General features: G+C 42.2%; 1 protein-coding gene across 1 annotated transcript; it reads left to right on the plus strand.

Moving 5' to 3' along the window:
- The first annotated feature begins 313 nt into the window (after positions 1–313).
- Positions 314–22213, plus strand: ISOC1 (isochorismatase domain containing 1). Its single transcript, XM_075272464.1, has 5 exons — positions 314–717; positions 11658–11777; positions 12695–12898; positions 14806–14922; positions 19506–22213. The coding sequence occupies exons 1-5, from the start codon at positions 421–423 to the stop codon at positions 19650–19652; spliced, it is 885 nt and encodes a 294-aa protein (XP_075128565.1). The 5' UTR covers positions 314–420; the 3' UTR covers positions 19653–22213.
- The last annotated feature ends 1 nt before the right edge of the window (position 22214 follows it).

Below are 22214 nucleotides of genomic sequence, written 5' to 3' on the forward strand. Positions count from 1 at the left end.
TGACGTGTACAGTCCGCGTGACGTCACCGCGTCCTGGTGTGTGAGATCCCGGACACAAGTGAGTTTATGTACAGGACTGTGTGGGGTTGAGGTGAGCCGCTCCAGTCAGATGGGGGCGCTGGGGCTGTGGTGCTACAAGTCCTAGTGAGCAGCGCTGGTGCCTTCCTGGGACTTGTAGTGCTACGGCCACAGGTTGCAGTGTTGCTGGGAGGGCCGGTGTGTGCCTGGGCTCCAATCACAGCCATGTGCTACAGGAGCCGGGGAGGAGGAGGGGGCTGTCACCTAAGGCTGTGCCCCCCTGGGTCTCTCCTCCTCCAGCCCGGGTGAGAGTGGGAGGGGCAGTGACAATTTCTCCGGGGGGAGGTAATAACAATAACCCCCCACTGTCGTGTCCTTGGCAGCAGCGACTGGTGACTGAAGATGGCAGAGCAGCCGGCGGTGTGTGCGGCACAGGTGAACAGCTGCCCCGGTAGCGCCAGTAGTGTGCCCGTGCTCTTCTGCTTCTCCGTCTTTGCCCGGCCTTCCTCCGTGCCGCACGGCGCTGGCTATGAAGTCCTGATCCAGAAGTTCCTCAGTCTGTACGGGGACCAGATAGACATGCACCGCAAGTTTGTAGTGCAGCTGTTCGCCGAGGAATGGGGCCAGTACATCGACCTGCCCAAAGGCTTCGTGGTCAGTGACAGGTGCAAGGTCCGCCTGGTGCCCCTTCAGATCCAGGTGAGTGGCAGCAGCAGCCCCTGTCATCTCCATGCACTTAGCTTGTGTACAGCTTACAGGACATCTGCCATTAGCCCATGCACTCTCCATTGTACATCTAAACCAGATCCAGGATGGCGCTAGGTGGTCGGTGATCATTTCTGTAGGTCATTGCAGCACCTGACTGACAACTGTAATATACAGAACTTACTAAGTAGTATGGCTGGGCGATGAATCGAAAAATCACCAAAACCAAGTATTGGCTTAATTCAGTGGTGTGACCTGCTGCCATCCGTGTGACCTGCTGCCATCCGTGACTTCGGTTCAGTTATTTCACACCCATACTGTCCACTCTCACCCTGCCAATGGATACGTCACTCTACCGTACCCAATTGGCGTTGCTGATATTTGATTCACAAATTCTGATTCTGACACATCTCTTAGCCAATGGCGGTGTAAGACAAGATGCCACTTAGTGTGATACAATGGCGGTGCAATTTGGTAAGAGTGCTGTGATGGCCACATTAATAATAATACATTTTATTTATATAGCGCCAACATATTCCGCAGCACTGTACAATTTGCACACTGTACGCTACAGTGTGTAACTGTCTGAGGGCTCTAAATACATGATGTAACATAGTTGGCATGTATTAAATTAATATTAATGTATTTATAAGCCAGTATATAGTGCAACACTCACCATGCCATCGTGTGTATCATACATGTGTACGTAGGAGACATACGTGAGTGGGGTTTGTAATGTTAGATACCTTTGTGTCAAAAAGGCAAATGTATTGTAGCTATGATACCTTTGTAACCTTGCTAAGCTTCTTCAGCTGGGTGTGTCAGGTAATAAATACCGTATTAATACATGTATTAATAGATATATACTGGTTATGTATGTTATAGCATGTATCTGGAGCCTTTCAGCAGATGGCTCATGTAGTCTTGGAGAACGGCAGTATGGACTGACACGGGAGATACATACTTTCCTTGTAATATAGACTGTATACTGTGCTGCCCTCTAGTATATACTGATTATAGCATGTTAATATGGGGCGTGGCATGTAAAAGGGGTGTGTGCTAAAATAATCGTTCATTAATTATACTTGAGGTGAAAAGTTCATTCATATAGGACTTTGATTTAGGTCATGTTCCCCAGCCCTATCAGACAGACATTTTCTTATGTATTGCTCTATGGCCGATACTTCTCGTGGGTCATCTCAGCTGTACCGTATATACAGGGAGAGAAATGCATGGCAGCTAAAATATTACTTTCTTATATGTGAACTCTATATGTTATTTCTATTAAAGAGGTTATGATATCAATACAGACGGCAATACCTAAACAGAATATGCACTGTAGGGGCTGTAAAGTATTATTAGGCTACGTTCACACTGCCATCATTCAAGGCCATTTTTCTGATCCCGTAGGACCAGTACAACAGAATAAAAAGCTGACAGAATGACTGATGCAGATGGAACACTTTCCGTCTCCTTTCGCTGTTATGTTAATAACAAGACAGGCTCTTTCTTCCATCTTGCTTGTTTTAGATTGAAGTAAAAGTTGCGTGCACACGACTTTTTCATTAAAAATAAAATAAGCAAGATAACATTTCTGTGTTTGTTTTTTTTAACATTACAGCAAGTGGAGACTGGTGCAAACAGAAAGTGCTCCATCTACATAAGTTATACGGTCTGTTTTTCAGTACATTGTTCTGATCCTATGAAAGATACTTAAATGATGGAAGTGTGAATGCATTCTTAAAGAGAACCTTTCACCACCCCACCAACTCCAGTTCTTAGCTCCTGTTAATAGTCGCCGCCCCATTGATTCCAGCACAGTTGTAATTTTTTTTTCTCTAGCCCCCACTGTTCCCGAGTAATCAGTGCTGTTAGATTTGGTGTCTGATGTGCTATTTGGTCTTTTTTTTTATGTAGATTGTGAGCCCACATACAGCTCACAATGTAAATTTTTCCCTGTCAATATGTCTTTTTTGGAATATGGGATGGAAATCCATACAAACACCAGGACCCAACACTGCAAGGCTGCAGTACTAACCACTGAGCCACCGTGTGGCCACTTTGCTTTTTGGTCTCTGTACTGTCAGGAGGGCGGGGTCAGGCAGGAGCAGGTAAAGGGTGTGATTCTGAGCTCTGACACTGGCTGCCTCTAATAGGAGCTCTAAATCACACCCCCTGTCTGACACTGCTGCCTAAATAGCATATTAGACACATGTAACTGTACTTGTAGCTCAGGCATGGTGGGGGCTAGAGAGAAAATTCCAACTGTGCTGGAATCAGTGGAGCAGCAACTATTTACAGATACTAAGAACTTGAATTGGGGGAGGTGGTGAAAGATCCTCTTTAACAAAAAAAATGTTTCCTTGTAGAAATATTGCTGTTATCTGCTTGTAATAGCGCCCCCCGGTGTACAAAATGTATAGGTCTGTGCATGTCAGTCTACTGTAGTAAGTAGATGCGTAGTAGAATACAATACAGCTTCTGCTGGATACTCAGTGAAAGAAGCAGGAATATCTTTAATCCCTTCCTGCCAAAGCCATTTTTCACTTTTACATACTTCTTTTTTACTTACCACCTTTTAAAAGCCGTACATTTATTTTTCCTTTCACTGTATGAGGGCCTATTTTTTTGCAGCAAAAATTGCAATTCATAATTGTTTTTAAAGGGGTTATGATACAAAAATGATGTAATGTATAGAGAATAAATTGCTGGTCGGTGGGAGGCTGACTGCTGAGACCCCCAGTGGGAGCGATACTGCCATTTAGAATGTAGCCAAGGTAGAAGCCGAATCCCCCCACCCCCTGTGCTCAGCAATTTATTCTCTATCCTGTACATTGAGAGTAAATAATGTTTGTGGCATAAATAATTGTAAATTCCATATAATTTACTGGGAAGCTGGAAAAAAGATCAGAATGGGGTGGAATTAGAAAAACAAACCTGCATTTGTGCCATTTTCTCATGGGTTTTGTTTTTAGCACCATTCACTGTACAGCCAAAATAACATGTTAGCTAGAGATGAGCGAACACTAAAATGTTCGAGGTTCGAAATTCGATTCGAACAGCCGCTCACTGTTCGAGTGTTCGAATGGGTTTCGAACCCCATTATAGTCTATGGGGAACATAAACTCGTTAAGGGGGAAACCCAAATTCGTGTCTGGAGGGTCACCAAGTCCACTATGACACCCCAGGAAATGATACCAACACCTCTGGAATGACACTGGGACAGCAGGGGAAGCATGTCTGGGGGCATAAAAGTCACTTTATTTCATGGAAATCCCTGTCAGTTTGCGATTTTCGCAAGCTAACTTTTCCCCATAGAAATGCATTGGCCAGTGCTGATTGGCCAGAGTACGGAACTCGACCAATCAGCGCTGGCTCTGCTGGAGGAGGCGGAGTCTAAGATCGCTCCACACCAGTCTCCATTCAGGTCCGACCTTAGACTCCGCCTCCTCCGGCAGAGCCAGCGCTGATTGGCCGAAGGCTGGCCAATGCATTCCTATGCGAATGCAGACTTAGCAGTGCTGAGTCAGTTTTGCTCAACTACACATCTGATGCACACTCGGCACTGCTACATCAGATGTAGCAATCTGATGTAGCAGAGCCGAGGGTGCACTAGAACCCCTGTGCAAACTCAGTTCACGCTAATAGAATGCATTGGCCAGCGCTGATTGGCCAATGCATTCTATTAGCCCGATGAAGTAGAGCTGAATGTGTGTGCTAAGCACACACATTCAGCACTGCTTCATCACGCCAATACAATGCATTACCCAGTGCTGATTGGCCAGAGTACGGAATTCGGCCAATCAGCGCTGGCTCTGCCGGAGGAGGCGGACTCTAAGGTCGGACCTGAATGGAGACTGGTGTGGAGCGATCTTAGACTCCGCCTCCTCCAGCAGAGCCAGCGCTGATTGGCCGAATTCCGTACTCTGGCCAATCAGCGCTGGCCAATGCATTCTATTAGCCCGATGAAGTAGAGCTGAATGTGTGTGCTAAGCACACACATTCAGCACTGCTTCATCACGCCAATACAATGCATTAGCCAGTGCTGATTGGCCAGAGTACGGAATTCGGCCAATCAGCGCTGGCTCTGCTGGAGGAGGCGGAGTCTAAGATCGCTCCACACCAGTCTCCATTCAGGTCCGACCTTAGACTCCGCCTCCTCCGGCAGAGCCAGCGCTGATTGGCCGAAGGCTGGCCAATGCATTCCTATGCGAATGCAGACTTAGCAGTGCTGAGTCAGTTTTGCTCAACTACACATCTGATGCACACTCGGCACTGCTACATCAGATGTAGCAATCTGATGTAGCAGAGCCGAGGGTGCACTAGAACCCCTGTGCAAACTCAGTTCACGCTAATAGAATGCATTGGCCAGCGCTGATTGGCCAATGCATTCTATTAGCCCGATGAAGTAGAGCTGAATGTGTGTGCTAAGCACACACATTCAGCACTGCTTCATCAAGCCAATACAATGCATTAGCCAGTGCTGATTGGCCAGAGTACGGAATTCGGCCAATCAGCGCTGGCCAATGCATTCTATTAGCCCGATGAAGTAGAGCTGAATGTGTGTGCTAAGCACACACATTCAGCACTGCTTCATCAAGCCAATACAATGCATTAGCCAGTGCTGATTGGCCAGAGTACGGAATTCGGCCAATCAGCGCTGGCTCTGCTGGAGGAGGCGGAGTCTAAGGTCGGACCTGAATGGAGACTGGTGTGGAGCGATCTTAGACTCCGCCTCCTCCAGCAGAGCCAGCGCTGATTGGCCGAATTCCGTACTCTGGCCAATCAGCACTGGCTAATGCATTGTATTGGCGTGATGAAGCAGTGCTGAATGTGTGTGCTTAGCACACACATTCAGCTCTACTTCATCGGGCTAATAGAATGCATTGGCCAATCAGCGCTGGCCAATGCATTCTATTTGCACAGGGGTTCTAGTGCACCCTCGGCTCTGCTACATCAGATTGCTACATCTGATGTAGCAGTGCCGAGTGTGCATCAGATGTGTAGTTGAGCAAAACTGACTCAGCACTGCTAAGTCTCTGCATTCGCATAGGAATGCATTGGCCAGCCTTCGGCCAATCAGCGCTGGCTCTGCCGGAGGAGGCGGAGTCTAAGGTCGGACCTGAATGGAGACTGGTGTGGAGCGATCTTAGACTCCGCCTCCTCCAGCAGAGCCAGCGCTGATTGGTCGAGTTCCGTACTCTGGCCAATCAGCGCTGGCCAATGCATTCTATTAGCCCGATGAAGTAGAGCTGAATGTGTGTGCTTAGCACACACATTCAGCTCTACTTCATCAGGCTAATAGAATACATTGGCCAATCAGCGCTGGCCAATGCATTCTATTAGCTTGATGAAGCAGAGTGTGCACAAGGGTTCAAGCGCACCCTCGGCTCTGATGTAGCAGAGCTGAGGGTGCACAAGGGTTCAAGTGCACCCTCGGCTCTCCTACATCAGAGCCGAGGGTGCGCTTGAACCCTTGTGCAGCCTCGGCTCTGCTACATCAGAGCCGAGGGTGCGCTTGAACCCTTGTGCACACTCTGCTTCATCAAGCTAATAGAATGCATTGGCCAGCACTGATTGGCCAGAGTACGGAATTCGGCCAATCAGCGCTGGCCAATGCATCCCTATGGGAAAAAGTTTATCTCACAAAAATCACAATTACACACCCGATAGAGCCCCAAAAAGTTATTTTTAATAACATTCCCCCCTAAATAAAGGTTATCCCTAGCTATCCCTGCCTGTACAGCTATCCCTGTCTCATAGTCACAAAGTTCACATTCTCATATGACCCGGATTTGAAATCCACTATTCGTCTAAAATGGAGGTCACCTGATTTCGGCAGCCAATGACTTTTTCCAATTTTTTTCAATGCCCCCAGTGTCGTAGTTCCTGTCCCACCTCCCCTGCGCTGTTATTGGTGCAAAAAAGGCGCCAGGGAAGGTGGGAGGGGAATCGAATTTTGGCGCACTTTACCACGTGGTGTTCGATTCGATTCGAACATGGCGAACACCCTGATATCCGATCGAACATGTGTTCGATAGAACACTGTTCGCTCATCTCTAATGTTAGCTATATTCTTAGGGTTGGTACTATATATCCTTTTAATACTTCTACAAAATACAAAACATTGAAAAATTAAAAAACAAAAACTTTCTTTGAGTCGCCAAACATCCATAATGTTAACTATATTTTCACTATATTTTATATGGTTTTGAATATTATTATTGTTATTATTATTATTATTATTATTATTATTATTATTTATTTATTTTTAGTTACATTGACAAAAAAAACAAACCATCAATTCATTTTAATTCCATTTTAATTATTTTTTTCTCCACTATAGCATTCAGTGTATGAATAAATATTTTTATATGTTCATGTATTTTAGTATGCGGGAATGTCTGTGTTTTTGTTTAGTTTTTTTGAGTGATCTAGGGAAAGGCAGTTATTTAAAATGTTATATATATATTCTTAACACTTACATATATATTTACTAATGTATTGGAGTATATTGTGAAATCCATTCAATTCCATTACAGGCTGCTTAAGGCAGGGCAATTTGGTTGTATGATGGGAGTCACAGGCAAAGTCACTGTGTAGCCCTAGGCTGACCATATGCTTACCTTATGCTGAGGAAAAGCAATTAGTACCGTATATACTCGAGTATAAGCCGACCCGAATATAAGCCGAGACCCCTAATTTTATAAAAAAAACTGTGAAAACTTATTGCTTCGAGTATAAGCCGAGGGGGGGGGGGGGGAATCCACCATTGCAGATAAAAAGTCTGGTCATGTGCACTGCAGCTTAGTAACTCCATGTGCCTCATAGTAATAGCAGTTAACCCCATCATGTTCCTCACATTAACCCCCTGTGTGCCTCACATAAGAGTTACTGATATGTGGGACATATGGAGGTAATAATTAGGAAGCTTCATAATTAAGATCCTTCATTAGTACCCTCGTGTGTCTCACATATTAATAACCCTTATATGGGGCACACAGGGGTTAATATGAGGGACATGATGGGGTTAACTGTTATTAATGTGAGGCACATGGAGTTACTGAAACTAAATGAATAACCCCAAATGCCTGACGTTACTAGGCAGAGTAACTAAAGGAAGGTCCCTGTGTGTCACTTTACTGTAGCTTCCTCTCCTCCATACGACAGACATCTTCCATAAGACACAATGAATCCTGGCCACTCATCTGCAGGGTAGATGCTAAATCCTAGTGTGCTAAAGGACCTCTGATGACGTCATGACCATGTGATCGGACTCTGGTGTGGGCGGAGCTACTAGGATTTAGACTCAAGCTTATCCGCAGATGTTACATACCAGTGGCTACAGGACCTTTGATGACATCACAGTCACGTGACCTCATGACAAGCCAATCACTGAGCAGTAGCACTAAAGGACCTCCCCTTCCAGGTCCTTCCAGTTTTCTGTGCTCCGTGGACCCTGACTCGTGTATAAGCCGAGGAGAGCTTTTTCAGCATGAAAAATGTGCTGAAAAAGTCGGCTTATACTCGAGTGTATACGGTATGTCCCCTGTCTTAGGCTGCCTGCACACAGAGTTTTCATGCGCGGATTCTGACGCGGAGTTTCTTTTTCCTCCGCTTGAAGTCAATGGGAGGCTTTTTTTTCACGTGGATTCCACGTCAGAATCTGCGCACGAAAACTCTGTGCTTGGAGCCTAAAAGCAGTTATCCACTTTTTATTATTGATAATCCATCAATATTAGATGTGTGCAGGTGGACACCCAGGACCTCCTGCAGATCAGCTGCTCTATGGCTGTGTGACTCCTGGTAATGTTTACATGCCAGGAGTCACGCCTCTCACTCGCTATCTAAAATGTAGCGGTGGCTTTAGGTATTGCCATCAGTATTAGAAATTCCAAATGTTGCAGATGAATTCCAGCAGACAGACCAAACTTAAAATTCAAGGCTTTCTAGAAAATCTGTGTATATCTGCCATATGTATCCAGACTTAAATTTTATTTTTTAAATCTGTGGGGGAGGGGGTGAACAAAACAAAAGATAGATATTTTAATACTTAAATAAAATCCAATACCTGGTGGATATGGCGCTTGCTCTACTTGTGAGAGGCGCCATATTTAACTGCTGTCGTCCACAGTAATAATACGCCAGATGTTGACGAGGGCTCAGAGGTTGGGAAAAGTATCGTGTATATCTTTAAATGTTTTTACAGGTGTCATTGCGACCTCTGACTATTCCTAGGGACAGATATTTTCTGGTTTACCGGTCAGCAATGCTATTAAGGAACGCAGCCTGACATGACTGATGGCAGAGAACAATGCATACTGCAGAGAAGATAGACCGCTTGTATAGCGTTCCTGTTCTGTATGATTTATTTGCTAACATAGTGAATGACTATTGTCCTGTATTACTTGTATCACAGAAGACTCTGAGGAGAATTAAAATATGCACCAATATTCTGTTGAAGGAACCGGCCTGTTTCCTTGGTAGCCAAGGCGCCAATGATTAATGCTAGCTCAGCTGTGACTTGCTTTAAAGGGAAAAAAAAGGGTCTTGTTGCTGCTGCCCTGGATAATTCTCAATGGCTGTGTCTTGAAGACGATTAGACAGAACAGGAGCAGACTACAGGCAGAACAATTGTCAGGAGATGAAAAGGCTCCAGTCATGTTGCAGTCTATTTGCTGTAATATAATAAGAGCAACCTGTGGTTGGCATCACGCCACAGAAAGCTATTAAATGCCATGCTATTTGGGCTGCTCGAAATACAATCAGATTTTAGTTTTGCCTGGCAGGTTCATTAGATATGTTACTCAGTAATCCTAGAATAAAGACCTAGACACATCTGATGTATCTACAGCATACCATAATACCAGTTACCACCTGTTATTAGAGCGGATTATTTTATTTTTTTACATTTTTTTAATGTCATTTGTGTTATTACATAATGATTATATCATGCGTCAGTGATATAAAATAGGACACATTACAGCAGTGCCCAAAACTTTAACAGGAGTTTATCAGCAACATTTTGGTTATAAACCTAATACCAGCACCTTCTACAGGCGATTCTACAGTTTCCAAACATGGCCCTGTTATTTTGCTTTGTAGCGCCATTTTCATTTAAATCCTTGTTCGTTATTCATATGCAAGTAAGCGAAAAGTGCTTTGCCTTGGAATCTAAAGATGGGACTGAAGACCAGACAAGATACGGTTTTAATTGAAAATGGGCTCCAAAGCTGATTAACAGCGGTATATCTGAAACTGTAGATTCACCTCTACAAGGGGCTGGGACTAGGTTTATATTGTTGACCGACTCCCATTAACAAACTAATGCTAGGTCACTAGCTTCGGGCTCGTTCAGGTCCAACAACGGAGAGCTGGACTGCTGCAACATCAGTTGTACAGAGAAACCAGCGGAACCCTTTGACTATAATGAGGTCCACCATTTTGAAACTGAAAGCAGTGGAGAAAAAAAGTCCTTTGTGGGTTTTTTTTCTCCACCGATTTTGGTGGTCTCAGCAACAGAGACTCCGATGCTAATGTGAACCTAGCCTTAAGTAAATACAGAAAAAAACTAGCAAGAATCCAAAACAGCTGCTAAACACCCCCCACCTGCGCACTAACACCAATTCTTCAGTGGGCCCAGTCTGTCTTTATGTGATCGCTGCAGCCAGTCATAGGCCTCAGTGGTCATTTCTTTAGGAAAATGAAGGAACTGGTGCTGTATTGGCAGGGAGGTAATTTTTTATTGGTAAGAGTTGGTAAGCCTAGAATTGTGATACTTCTCACTGACAGTAGACGATCAGGATGCAATTGCCTGTAATGTCAGTTATGTTTGCTGGCTGCAATAACAGTGTCATGAAGGTGGCTCGGATAACAAAATCACGCCGGTAGAGGCCACACGTTGCATGTTTGGAAAATGTAGCAGGGGACAAAAATCCAGCATTCTAAAGCTTGAGGAAAGTGAATGAGATTTCTTTTAATTTGATCCACAATTTGCAGAAAAAAATGTAGCCTTTTCAGACACATGCAGTTTTGAAAATCGCAGCAGGTAAGATTTTTTTTTCAGTACAGTTAATTTTAGCTGTGGTTCAGTATATATGGCCTTCACCTCTAGAGATAACTCCTACTTGGGCCATTTATCCACAGGTGGGATCTGATTCTACTGCATCTAGGGAATGGCAGTCCATTACCCTGTGTCATGGCTGAAGTGAATGGAGTATTCTTCTTCCTTGTGCAGCTATTCCTGGAAGCTTCAAGATGGAGTTCTCAGGATCAATGTAGGTCCCAGAAGTGGCACCCATATCTGTGGGACATTTATGACCCATCCTGTGGATATGCCATAGATGTCCTCAATGGGAATGCACCACTAAACATTAAGACAAAAAAGTGCTTGGTGCTTTAAAAGATGTAATAGTGGAATGTAACCAGATAAATAATAGCCATGAATATAAAGTACAGTATAATGTCCTCTATTTATAGCATCTGCTGGGAGGAGGTGATCTGTGACCATGACCTGTCATCTACCTCCAGCTTTATAGTACAGATGGTACCTTTCATGGCAAAAATCTTGTCACCGTGAATATACATTGTGTGTGTGTGTAGATAGATAGATAGATAGATAGATAGATATTATACAAGAAGATTATCAGCAAATTAAGGCATGTTCACCTCCGCTTTAGGTGTCCGTATGGTGCAGATCTATCAGAAATCACTGGTAGCAGTTTCAGTTAAAAGAAAAAAAAAAAACCCTGACACTTGACTGTCACTGGGTTCCCTCGGGATTTATTCATGTGAATCATTGTTGGGATCCATTTTTCTTTTTCTTCTGGTCCTCTGATGGATCAAAACACAGATGTGAATATAACATAACTTGGAAATAATTTATTTAGCAAACCCTTTCACTATTTGATTTGTCTTGTGCTCTGTCTTGGCAGCTGACAACACTTGGGAACCTGACCCCTGCCAGTACTGTGTTTTTCTGCTGTGACATGCAAGAGAGGTTCAGACCAGCCATCAAGTATTTTGGAGACATTATAAGCGTAGGGCAAAGATTGGTAAGTCCTGAACTTCTTCTGCTAACAGGTGCTATAGAAGGTTATAAAATGGAGCCTCCAATTCCAAAAACTGCTCTTATCACATTTGTAGGTTTGAGAAACGGGTACTAGATGTGAACAATGATGTGTTTTTGTTTTTGTTTTTTTTTTTGTTTTGTGGAGGCAGTGAGGAACTGACATTGCTGGGATATATATAGTACTGGAGGAGTAGCCAAATCAGAGTCTAGCGACACCTCTGAACTTCACCATAGGGATGCGGTATAGCGTGTCCTCCCAAGAACAAAAAGATTGGGCATATTGAAATGATCCTTCTTTCCTGTGACCCCTGTTGTTGTGGGAAATTCACATTAATATCAGCCAAAACCACGTGTATGGCAATAAATTATTCTTAAAAAAATGAAGGCGTGGGCGCTCAAATAATGTAACCCACTAGGAACGCACTCCAGAGTAGGCCCCAGAACCAAATGTTCTATATTTCTGAGGCCGCTTTCACATGGCAATAATGTCTGTTTTTTGGTATCCATATTATAGCCACAACACTTTATCGTGTCATGTGGGGCTTTTGTGCTTTAGGCAAATTACAGTTTAAAGTGACCAAACTTGAATTTTTCATAATCCAATCTGGCCTTAACATCCATACAGTCCACATACACTGTAACAGGTCCTCTAGAACTCCTTATTTAGGATTGTACATGGCTTGTACTGTGCCATTTATAAATGTAAGGATTGCCATCAGAGCATTAGTGAAGTCTGTCACTAAGTGGTACAGGTTTATAACTGTGTGACTGATGGAAAGCTTTGACTTTATTGTGCCACAAGGGCATATACTTCCTATGTATATAATTTTTTACAAATTTTGACTTTTATCTTGTTGTGTGTAGTTTCTTTAACTGGATATTTTGCTCTCTTCCTTTTAGTTACAAGGTGCCCGTATTTTAGGAATACCAGTGATCGTCACAGAACAGTATCCTAAAGGACTTGGGAGCACGGTGCAAGAACTTGACCTAACTGGAGTAAAACTTGTAGTCCCAAAAACAAAATTCTCTATGGTTTTACCAGAAGTAGAGGCAGCACTAGCTGAAATTCCTGGCGTTCGTAGTGTTGTATTGTTTGGCGTTGAGGTGAGTTTGTCGTTGTTGGTTTTAGTGATTTTGAGTTTCATTTGTGATGGTTTTGTTTAGAACAAGTGTTTTCTGTGGGCAGAGAACTAGATCCTGAAATCTCATTGAAATTAATGGATAGTTTTTACTGCTCTAGTTTTTCAAGACCCCAAAACTCTGTGGGACACCTGTATCCAGTGGTGTAACTACCAAGCAGGGGTAGCAGCTGTCATAGGGCCCGGGACATTAGGGGCCCAGCGACATCCGCTACCGCTGCATTTTTTTTTTTTTCTTAATAGGCTGTTACTGGCTGGAGTTACTCCAGCTGGTAACGGGCCCTATTTACTTACTGATCCTGGCAGGGGCCGGAATCTGTAAGTGACGCCACAGGCCCCACAAACTATTATTATACACTTGACCGGACCTGCCAGGTATAGGTAAGTGACAGTGTTTTTTTTGTTTTTTTTAATTTTGTATCCCCCCTCAGTCTCTGATTATTATACTCTGGGGTCTGAAAAGACCCCAGAGTATAATAATTGTTCATGGGTGTTCATTATGGGGCATAATACCGTGTGCAGGGGCCACTATGGGGCATAATACCGTGTGCAGGGGCCACTATGGGGCATAATACCGTGTGCAGGGGCCACTATGGGGCATAATACCGTGTGCAGGGGCCACTATGGGGCATAATACCGTGTGCAGGGCCCACTATGGGGCATAATACCGTGTGCAGGGGCCACTATGGGGCATAATAGAGCGGGGGGGGGGAACTCGGTCAGTCAGGAAGGGGGGCCCTCCATGTCAAAAGTTCGCCACGGGACCCCGCCATTCCTAGGTACGCCTCTGCCTGTATCTCTCTTTACTCATTGTCTGAGAGTGCGCAGTGTGTTTTCCCCCGAGCATCTCCTTGAAACTTGCGTTGTATAGAGATTTGATGTAAGATAAAAAAAAATCTGTCCCGTTGATTCACGGAATATTGGCTAAGTTGTCATATACCTTCTACGTAGTTCCTAAGAAATGCTTATGTTCTCTTCACCAAATATGGCCATGCTAACTTGGTAGTGCCCAGTAGCACTGTCATATAACACAAATTCTGACAATTCAATGGTTTTATGCTCTATGGTTTCTAGTCCAGTTTAAGGCTGGGCCCCACATGGTGGAAAAAAAATTGCTGTGGTTTACAGTCAGAGCAAACTAGAAACATCTGCGAACTTTGTCTAAAGCACTGTGGGAAGAACCGTGATACGATGCCGCGGCAAGTTTTCCCACAGCGCTTTTTTGCTTGGACGCCATGTGGGGCCTTAGTCTAAAGCAGTAGAAGTTGAAGAAGTCTATTAAAGCGTTAAATGTCCATTTTGTAGTCCTGTCTGCCAGGTCTGTGCTAATAAGAAAATCTTGCTAATTTTCATCAGCTTTTAAGCAGCTTTGCCGAGTAAATTGGATTTATTGTATCAATTTTAAATAAGACATAATTTGTATAGAATTGTCATATGGAATGGGATACATCTAGGGATTTTGAGTAGCCTATACCATATAGGCTTTACAATCCTTCATTGACATGTCACTTTCAATATGAAAATAGATAGAAATCTGTAAATTAAACCAAGCTGGGGGCAGGGAGAACAGAGGATGAGATGATGGAGAAGCCAGAGGGAACGCTTGTCCACAAGTATGGCTCTTCCAGATTAAAACGTAGGTGACTATTACTTGGGAGACTGGAAGTAAGTTTCTGTATGCTGTACTGTTATAGGCATTTGTTAAACATGATGTGCTAAACCTAAGGTCAGAGTTGAGGGGTCATTTAGTTTTTTCAGTTACTTCTAGCTGGACCCTTGAAGAGCATATGATAGATGTCTTTTCCTTTAATTGATCTTCCAACCCTTCTAAAAGAATTCCAATAATATCCATTATGTGATTCTTGTCTTTAGACTCATGTATGTATTCAGCAAACTGCTCTGGATCTGATAGGCCGAGGAGTAGAAGTCCATATTGTGGCAGATGCGTCTTCCTCTAGGAGCATGATGGATAGAATGTTTGCCTTAGAGGTAAGAATTCATTTCCTTGTATTCATTGCATTATTGCTCAGTTCATACAGATTTTCCTATGCTTTAGAAAATGTTTCCATTTGGATCTCAGTTTATAGATTACTAGAATATACTTATTACTAAAGCGCTGGTAGTTCATGATTAAAAAAAACAATAGTATTGTAGACAATAGACTTTAGTGCTTATTATAGAATATTTTCCCTGTGACAGTGTAGATTCTTTCTATATCTCTACATCTATAACCTGAAGACTGGCCAAAGGCATAAGATAGTTGTCAGCTGATGCCTACCTGTCTTTAATTCTGTATAAATGTTCATGTCGGGATCAGCAGAGAGTAAATGATTATTTCTATAGGGAGACGCCAAGTTAAATGTTTCATTTTGCAGCAGTTTTGCAAAATAGCTGGAAACCATACATAAATTTCTATTGATAGATCTGTTAATCTTATGTGTCTCATTGTGGTTTTGGGAATAGGCTGCAGGTTTGATGGGTCCAAAGTGCCAAGGACATGATGATGTAGCACTTTAATACCTCACTGAATCTTGCTTTTATACAAGTTTAGGCGTTATTCACATTAACATATCGGTGTGAGAGCTCTACATTGAGCTCCAAAAACTGTAACTTTTGGTAAAGGTTTTCCTGTATCCTCATGATGAGATCTAATTGGATTTTTTGCACAACCATATACCGTAGATCTGTAATACAGCCATATGTATACAGCTTAAAGGGACTCTATCATTGGGAAAAGTCATTTTTTAGATAAGCACATCCTTGCATAGCCTTTAGAAAGGCTATACCACAGCTTCCTTTTGTATGTAAATTGCCTCAGTGGTTTTTGAATGAGACAGTTTTTATTCATATGGTAATTAGCCTCTCAGTGCACCCTGGAAGTCTCATCGTGCACCCTCTGCTATTCTTTCCTATGAATGTGTACAGCACAGGCTGCTGCTGCTGACTTCTTGCTTCCTGTTTGCACACATAGATAGGAGAGAATAGCCGAGAGGAGGCTGCTGAGAACTTCCTGTGCTGGCTGGAAGCTCATTAGCATATAAATAAAAACAGACTTATTCAGAAACCACTGAGGCAATCTACATACGAAAGGTAGGCGTGAAATAGCATTTCTAAAGGCTATGCAAGGATGTGATTAGTTAAAAATGACTTTTCCCAGTGATAGAGCCCCTTTTAATGGAGCCCCCACATATTCAGGGTTTGAGATAGAAGGGAAATGATTAAAAACCAAAGTCAACTTTTTTTGTTGATTCACTCTTATTTCTGGCTTCAAAAACTGTATAAAAATGAAAAGTTTGTCTTGGTAAATTTTATAACTGTAATATAAAGTGATCTTATAAGGTAATTGCTTCATGATCACTTGTGGCGCACCGTCTGGGACTCCTGCAATCCAGAGACTGGATGAGCCACAGAGTTGCCATCCAGAAAGAAAGACAGCTGCAGCCTTCATCCATATGACCTGACCCTAATCGATAGTAAAGTGAATGCATATCCTAGTGATTTCAACTACCATAATGACATACATTGGGAATACCCCTTTAAAGAGGTCCTGTCACCACTCCTCATGTTTTCTTCAAATTCTGCATTGTTCTGTCCCTTTTATTTCTCTTGGAAATGTATGAATATACTAACTGTATAGATCATTGGTATAGATCATGGTATTGGTATAGATCATGTAGAGATCATGTAGAGATCATGTGGTGTATCCCTAGAAGTCTGGCACTGTCAGAATGGTTGGGAAAAATATTAGAGACACATCGGCCCCAACCCAGAACACCCAGTTTTCAGTTTCATTTCTAGGAGGAATAACAGAATCAACACAATATCTTGATCAAATTAAGGTGATCCAAAATCATAATGCCAGAAAAGTCAGAAGAGGTGACAGGTTCTCTAAGTTGCATGGTATAAAGGGATTATATTAAGGCCAGCATGTTATATGTACAGGTTCTAGTTGTGTTTGTGCTAAATGGTACAAAGAAATCAGGGCTATGGGGTCAGAGTTGGGGTCAATTTTTAGTAGAGTTGGAGCCTTTTTTTTTTTTTTTAATTAAATTATGCAATTATTGTTATTGTATAATGGATTGGATGCATAGTAATTCAGTCACTAGCTTTCTAGTGCTATCCCTGCTTACTCCTGAGTGACAGTGGTCTCACATGATATACAGAAGCAGAGGCAATGAGGTAGCAGGGGACGCCGCTCATGATAAATACAGCAGACTCATAAGCCTAAGCCCACTGTGTTGCTTCCCGTGTGTTATTCCAGAAATGACTTGGTACATTGATATTAGTACAGAGACACAGCAAGCCTGTACGTGCCATAACTAGGGCAGCATATTGTAAATGACAGTTCCACTTTACATTTCAGACTGCAGTGAATATTTCTACAGCATTGGTTTTCCCGCAGGGTTTTTACTTTGTATTTATTCAGTTTCTTGGCACTCCTGTACAAATAACACTCTTTTAATGAATTAGTCCTGTATCATTTAATCTCATAGCTATATCCACATACTTCCCACTGGGGGTTATTATAATCAAAAAGTAGGTTATAGCTGGTTTTTAGGGTTTCTTATGGTTGCTTCAGAATATGACCCTGTTATATTATAAAGGTAGTTTTGACAGAGAATGTATTCTTTGAGATGTCGGACTCTGCTGTGAGCAGCGAGCTGATGGCATTTATTGGCTGATATATGCCAGTCAAGAGGGTGAACGTGGGTAGAACCATTAGAGCATTGAACGACCCAGCTAAACTGTGATAAGACCTTGCAGTCGGTGCCCCCAGCTACTGTCTAAGCCGAGCCACTAAATTACTGTGGCGTGAGGGCAAATTGAATTCTCCGAAAAAACGCTCTGTGCTGACATTTAGAGCTTTAAAAAGCTGTCACGGCTTGCAAAGTCCATGCATCATTTGCTGGGCACTGTGAAATCATTGCAAAGAATGGCATCATTATATTTGTGTAAATGGCAGAGCATTAGAGGCAAATAAGGTTATATGAGCCTTTCAGCTTCATCTGTTATCTACAGGCTGGACAGGTATACATTAGAAAGGTTTATTTCGATCTTATTTGGTATAGGAGTTCTTTCTAAACATCTGAGATCTTTGACCCTTGCATCACTAAAAACAATTCAGGCACTCTGTAGTTCAGATATTAGTGATTTATTTACATGAGATCCATAAACTAGCATAGTAAACGTTTTCAGTTCTTCTAGCCCCTTTGTCAGACCATTGGATTGCCTTAGATTTAGTGGAGGATGGTACCACATTTTTTTAAATATCACTCTAGTGGGCTAGAACAAGCAATCATCAGTTTGCTTATTCCATAGACAGATGTACTACAGTATTGCAGTTTATGGTAAAATCACTAAGACTTAAATGATTATATTCTGAGGCAGGTTTCATAACAACAATGCCATGGTCACATTTGATCTCTGCATCTGAGGGGTCAACGGTCTGGATCATAAACACTGGTTCTCTGGTGTGTAAAACGCCGTAGACCTGGTAGCTATGGCACAAAACCCAGTAGCTGAAGAGCTTTTAAGAATGTCTTGTGTAAATGTACGGCAGATGTTAGGATGGAGTTAAACAATTCTTATCATTTGAGGTGCCAAACTTAAAAATCCTTTCTAAAACAACAAGACACCCAGGCAGTTGTATCAGGGTTCTTGAACCTTATCAGTGCTATAGGTAGCATAATGGTTGTCTAGGAGAGAGGCCATTACCATTGGCATACAGAAATTTAAAGGCCAAGCAGCCATCCCATAGAAATTTTGGGAAAACTGTGTGTGCTGACTCTTATCCAAGGCCTCTGAACTAACTGACCAGTGACCAGTACCTTACTCTGCACCAATGAGGGCCATGAACCATGACATTGCCTTGTACAGATTGGGTGTATTTCCATTTTGAATGGAATTTTTCTGGTATGACCCATATCCTGAGTCGTGTAGCAAGACCTTTTTAAGGTTTAACATGTTTACCTATGATCTTGAAACGTGAATGTTATTTGAAGTTAAAGGGTTTGTCCAAGAGATATGACCCCCCCCCCATGGGATTTGTTTGCATATCTGTAGGAGTGTCATGTCTGTTTACTGTAACCCCATGAAAGCTTCAGTCAATGACTGGTCTCAGCATTGATTTATATACGCGGACTTGTCATTGCACACATCTAAGCTAATTCCAACAGGGAAGACCAGCGCCACACTGGAAACAGTGGCAGGTCAGATAGGTACATATAGGTCTGTTATTTTAGCTTGTCCCAGCATTTGGTTACATTTTGTCATAATTTGGACGGCCCCATCTGGAAGACTGCTCTCTTCTAAGTTATCTGCTGGTAGGCTCTCTTCTTCAACATGTACATTTTTATCACAGCTCTTTAGTTGTTTAATAAACCAGAACATAAATGACTGATCAGATCCTGTAAATCCCAGATTAAAGGAATTCTACAGGTTTTATTTTAGAAGTTAAATATAAAATGTAGCCAGAACTGTATAAAGTGTTTGTTTTTTTTCCTTTAGATATTTCAAAACACCATTATGTATTGCATCTTCTTTCATGGTTGCACCTTCTTCTTCTTTTGCAGCGTCTTGCAAGGAATGGGATTATTATTACCACAAGTGAGGCTGTTCTCTTGCAGTTGGTTGCTGATAAGGACCATCCTAAATTCAAAGAAATCCAAAACCTTATAAAAGCAAGTGCTCCGGAGTCAGGACTCCTTTCTAAAGTGTAACTACGACATGAATGACTCTCCTAATTGGATTCCATTTATTTGTGGTCTTTTTCAGTACAGCATAATTGCAGATCTGCATGAGTATATTCTTTGCAGTAAACTAACAACTCCAGTATCTTCATGGATTCATCCGTAAACTAAATGATTGTTTGCCTGCGTGTCAAATGAAGTGAATACTGTAATTTGTGTGTGTAGCTTCTTATGGATATTGTTTCCCTAAGAAAGGGATTACATGTGTTAGATCAGGACTGTGTGCTATTTTGGTCTTTCCCATTTTACAGTATGAACAGCTCTATTTGCTATTTAAAGGCACTATGACAACATGGCCGCTTTCTACTAACAGTGCCACATCTGTCTTTGGGTTGCGTCTAGTGCTTTGGCTTGGCTTTAATGAAGTGAATTGGATTGAGCTGAAATCCCACACACGTTCTTTGGACAGTTGTGACCCTGTTTTTGGAACAAAGCAGTCGTGTATATTTAGTCTTAGAAATCCCCTTTAACTTGGAAGGGGAAAGATTCTGTAGTTCGATTATTGCCAATGTCAATGTAGTTTACATGTGTAGGGATTGGGTGATTGTTAAAGATATATGGCATGATGAAGTGCCAGTCACTTGGTGCACCTTCCATATATTGGAAGACTTATATTGTGCCATACTGTATATTTGCAAAAAAACATTTTCTATACATCTTCTTCCAATCCCCATTAGAGTTTATATTAACCATAAAGTAATATTAAAACTTATGTGATTCAGATACTTAACAAAAATCAAATGATGTATGAGTAGCCAACTAAAATCTTACAGCAGTCCTTTTAGTAAGTCTTATGAATACATGCACATTGCACTAAGATAAAGCACTGGGGTAGTCAGATATCTGTAAATTTTAGTAACCTAGCAATCGGAAGTGAATAAAAATATACAGCAACAAGTTTCTAGACACACTGCATACCTAGCTCGTAGGGTTTGCACAGCAAGCGGAATGTAAGTATAAGCAGGCAACGCATATTGACTACATACAGTGTTGGCCAAAAGTATTGGCACCCCTGCAATTCTGTCAGATAATACTCGTTTCCTTCCAGAGAATGATTTCAAGCACAAACTCTTTGGTATTAATATCTTCATTTATTTTGCTTGCAATGAAAAAACACAAAAGAGAATGAAAAAAAAGTCAAATCATTGATCATTTTACACAAAACTCCAAAAATGGGTTGGACAAAAGTATTGGCCCCCTCAGCCTAATACTTGGTAGCACAACCTTTAGACAAAATATCTGCGAACGACCGCTTCCGGTAACCATCAGTGATTTTCTTACAATGCTCTGCTGGAATTTTAGACCATTCTTCTTTGGCAAACTGCTCCAGGTCCCTGAGATGTGAAGGGGGCCTTCTCCAAACTGCCATCAAGAGATCTCTCCACAGGTGTTCTATGGGATTCAGGTCTGGACTCATTACTGGCCACTTTAGAAGTCTCCACTGCTTTCTCTCAAACCATTTTCTAGTGCTTTTTGAAGTATGTTTTGGGTCATTGTCCTGCTGGAAGACCCATGACCTCTGAGGGAGACCCAGCTTTCTCACACTGGGCCCTACATTAGACTTCAGACTTTATAATGCCATGCACATGGTCAAGCAGTCCAGTGCAAGAGGCAGCAAAGCAACCCCAAAACATCAGGGAACCTCCGCCATGTCTGACTGTAGGGACCGTGTTCTTTTCTTTGAAGGCCTCTTTTTTTTCCTGTAAACTCTATGTTGATGGCTTTTCCCAAAAAGCTCTACTTTTGTCTCATCTGACCAGAGAACATTCTTCCAAAACGTTTTTGACTTTCTCAGGTAAGTTTTGGCAAACTCCAGACTGGCTTTTTTATGTCTCTGGGTAAGAAGTGGGATCTTCCTGGGTATCCTACCATACAGTCCCTTTTCATTCAGACGCCGACGGATAGTACGGATTGACACTGTTGTACCCTCAGACTGCAGGGCAGTTTGAACTTGTTTGGATGTTAGTTGAGGTTCTTTATCCACCATCCGCACAATCTTGCGTTGAAATCTCTTGTCAATTTTTCTTTTCCGTCCACATCTAGGGAGGTTAGCCACAGTGCCATGGGCTTTAAACTTCTTGATGACATTGCGCACCGTAGACACAGGAACATTCAGGTCTTTGGAGATGGACTTGTAGCCTTGAGATTGCTCATGCTTCCTCACAATTTTGCTTCTCAAGTCCTCAGACAGTTCTTTGGTCTTCTTTCTTTTCTCCATGCTCAATGTGGTACACACAAGGACACAGGACAGAGGTTGAATCAACTTTAATCCATTTCAACTGGCTGCAAGTGTGATTTAGTTATTGCCACCACCTGTTAGGTGCCTCAGGTAAGTAACAGGTGCTGTTAATTACATAAATTAGAGAAGCATCACATGATTTTTCAAACAGTGCCAATACTTTTGTCCACCCCCTTTTTATGTTTGCTGTGGAATTATATCCAATTTGACTTTTTGACAATTCTTTTTGTGGTTTTCCATTGAAGACAAATTAAATGAAGATAATAATACCAAAGAATTTGTGATTGCAATCA

This window comes from Leptodactylus fuscus, chromosome 1 (assembly GCF_031893055.1).
Source record: "Leptodactylus fuscus isolate aLepFus1 chromosome 1, aLepFus1.hap2, whole genome shotgun sequence".
Taxonomy (NCBI): Eukaryota; Metazoa; Chordata; class Amphibia; order Anura; family Leptodactylidae; genus Leptodactylus; species Leptodactylus fuscus.

Bases quoted from the DNA above. Each gene is read 5' to 3' on its own strand.
- ISOC1 (XM_075272464.1), top strand. From the start codon at position 421: ATGGCAGAGCAGCCGGCGGTGTGTGCGGCACAGGTGAACAGCTGCCCC. The intron at 718-11,657 runs GTGAGTGGCAGC...CTGTCTTGGCAG, and splicing joins TGGTGCCCCTTCAGATCCAG to CTGACAACACTTGGGAACCT. The intron at 12,899-14,805 runs GTGAGTTTGTCG...TCTTGTCTTTAG, and splicing joins TTGTATTGTTTGGCGTTGAG to ACTCATGTATGTATTCAGCA.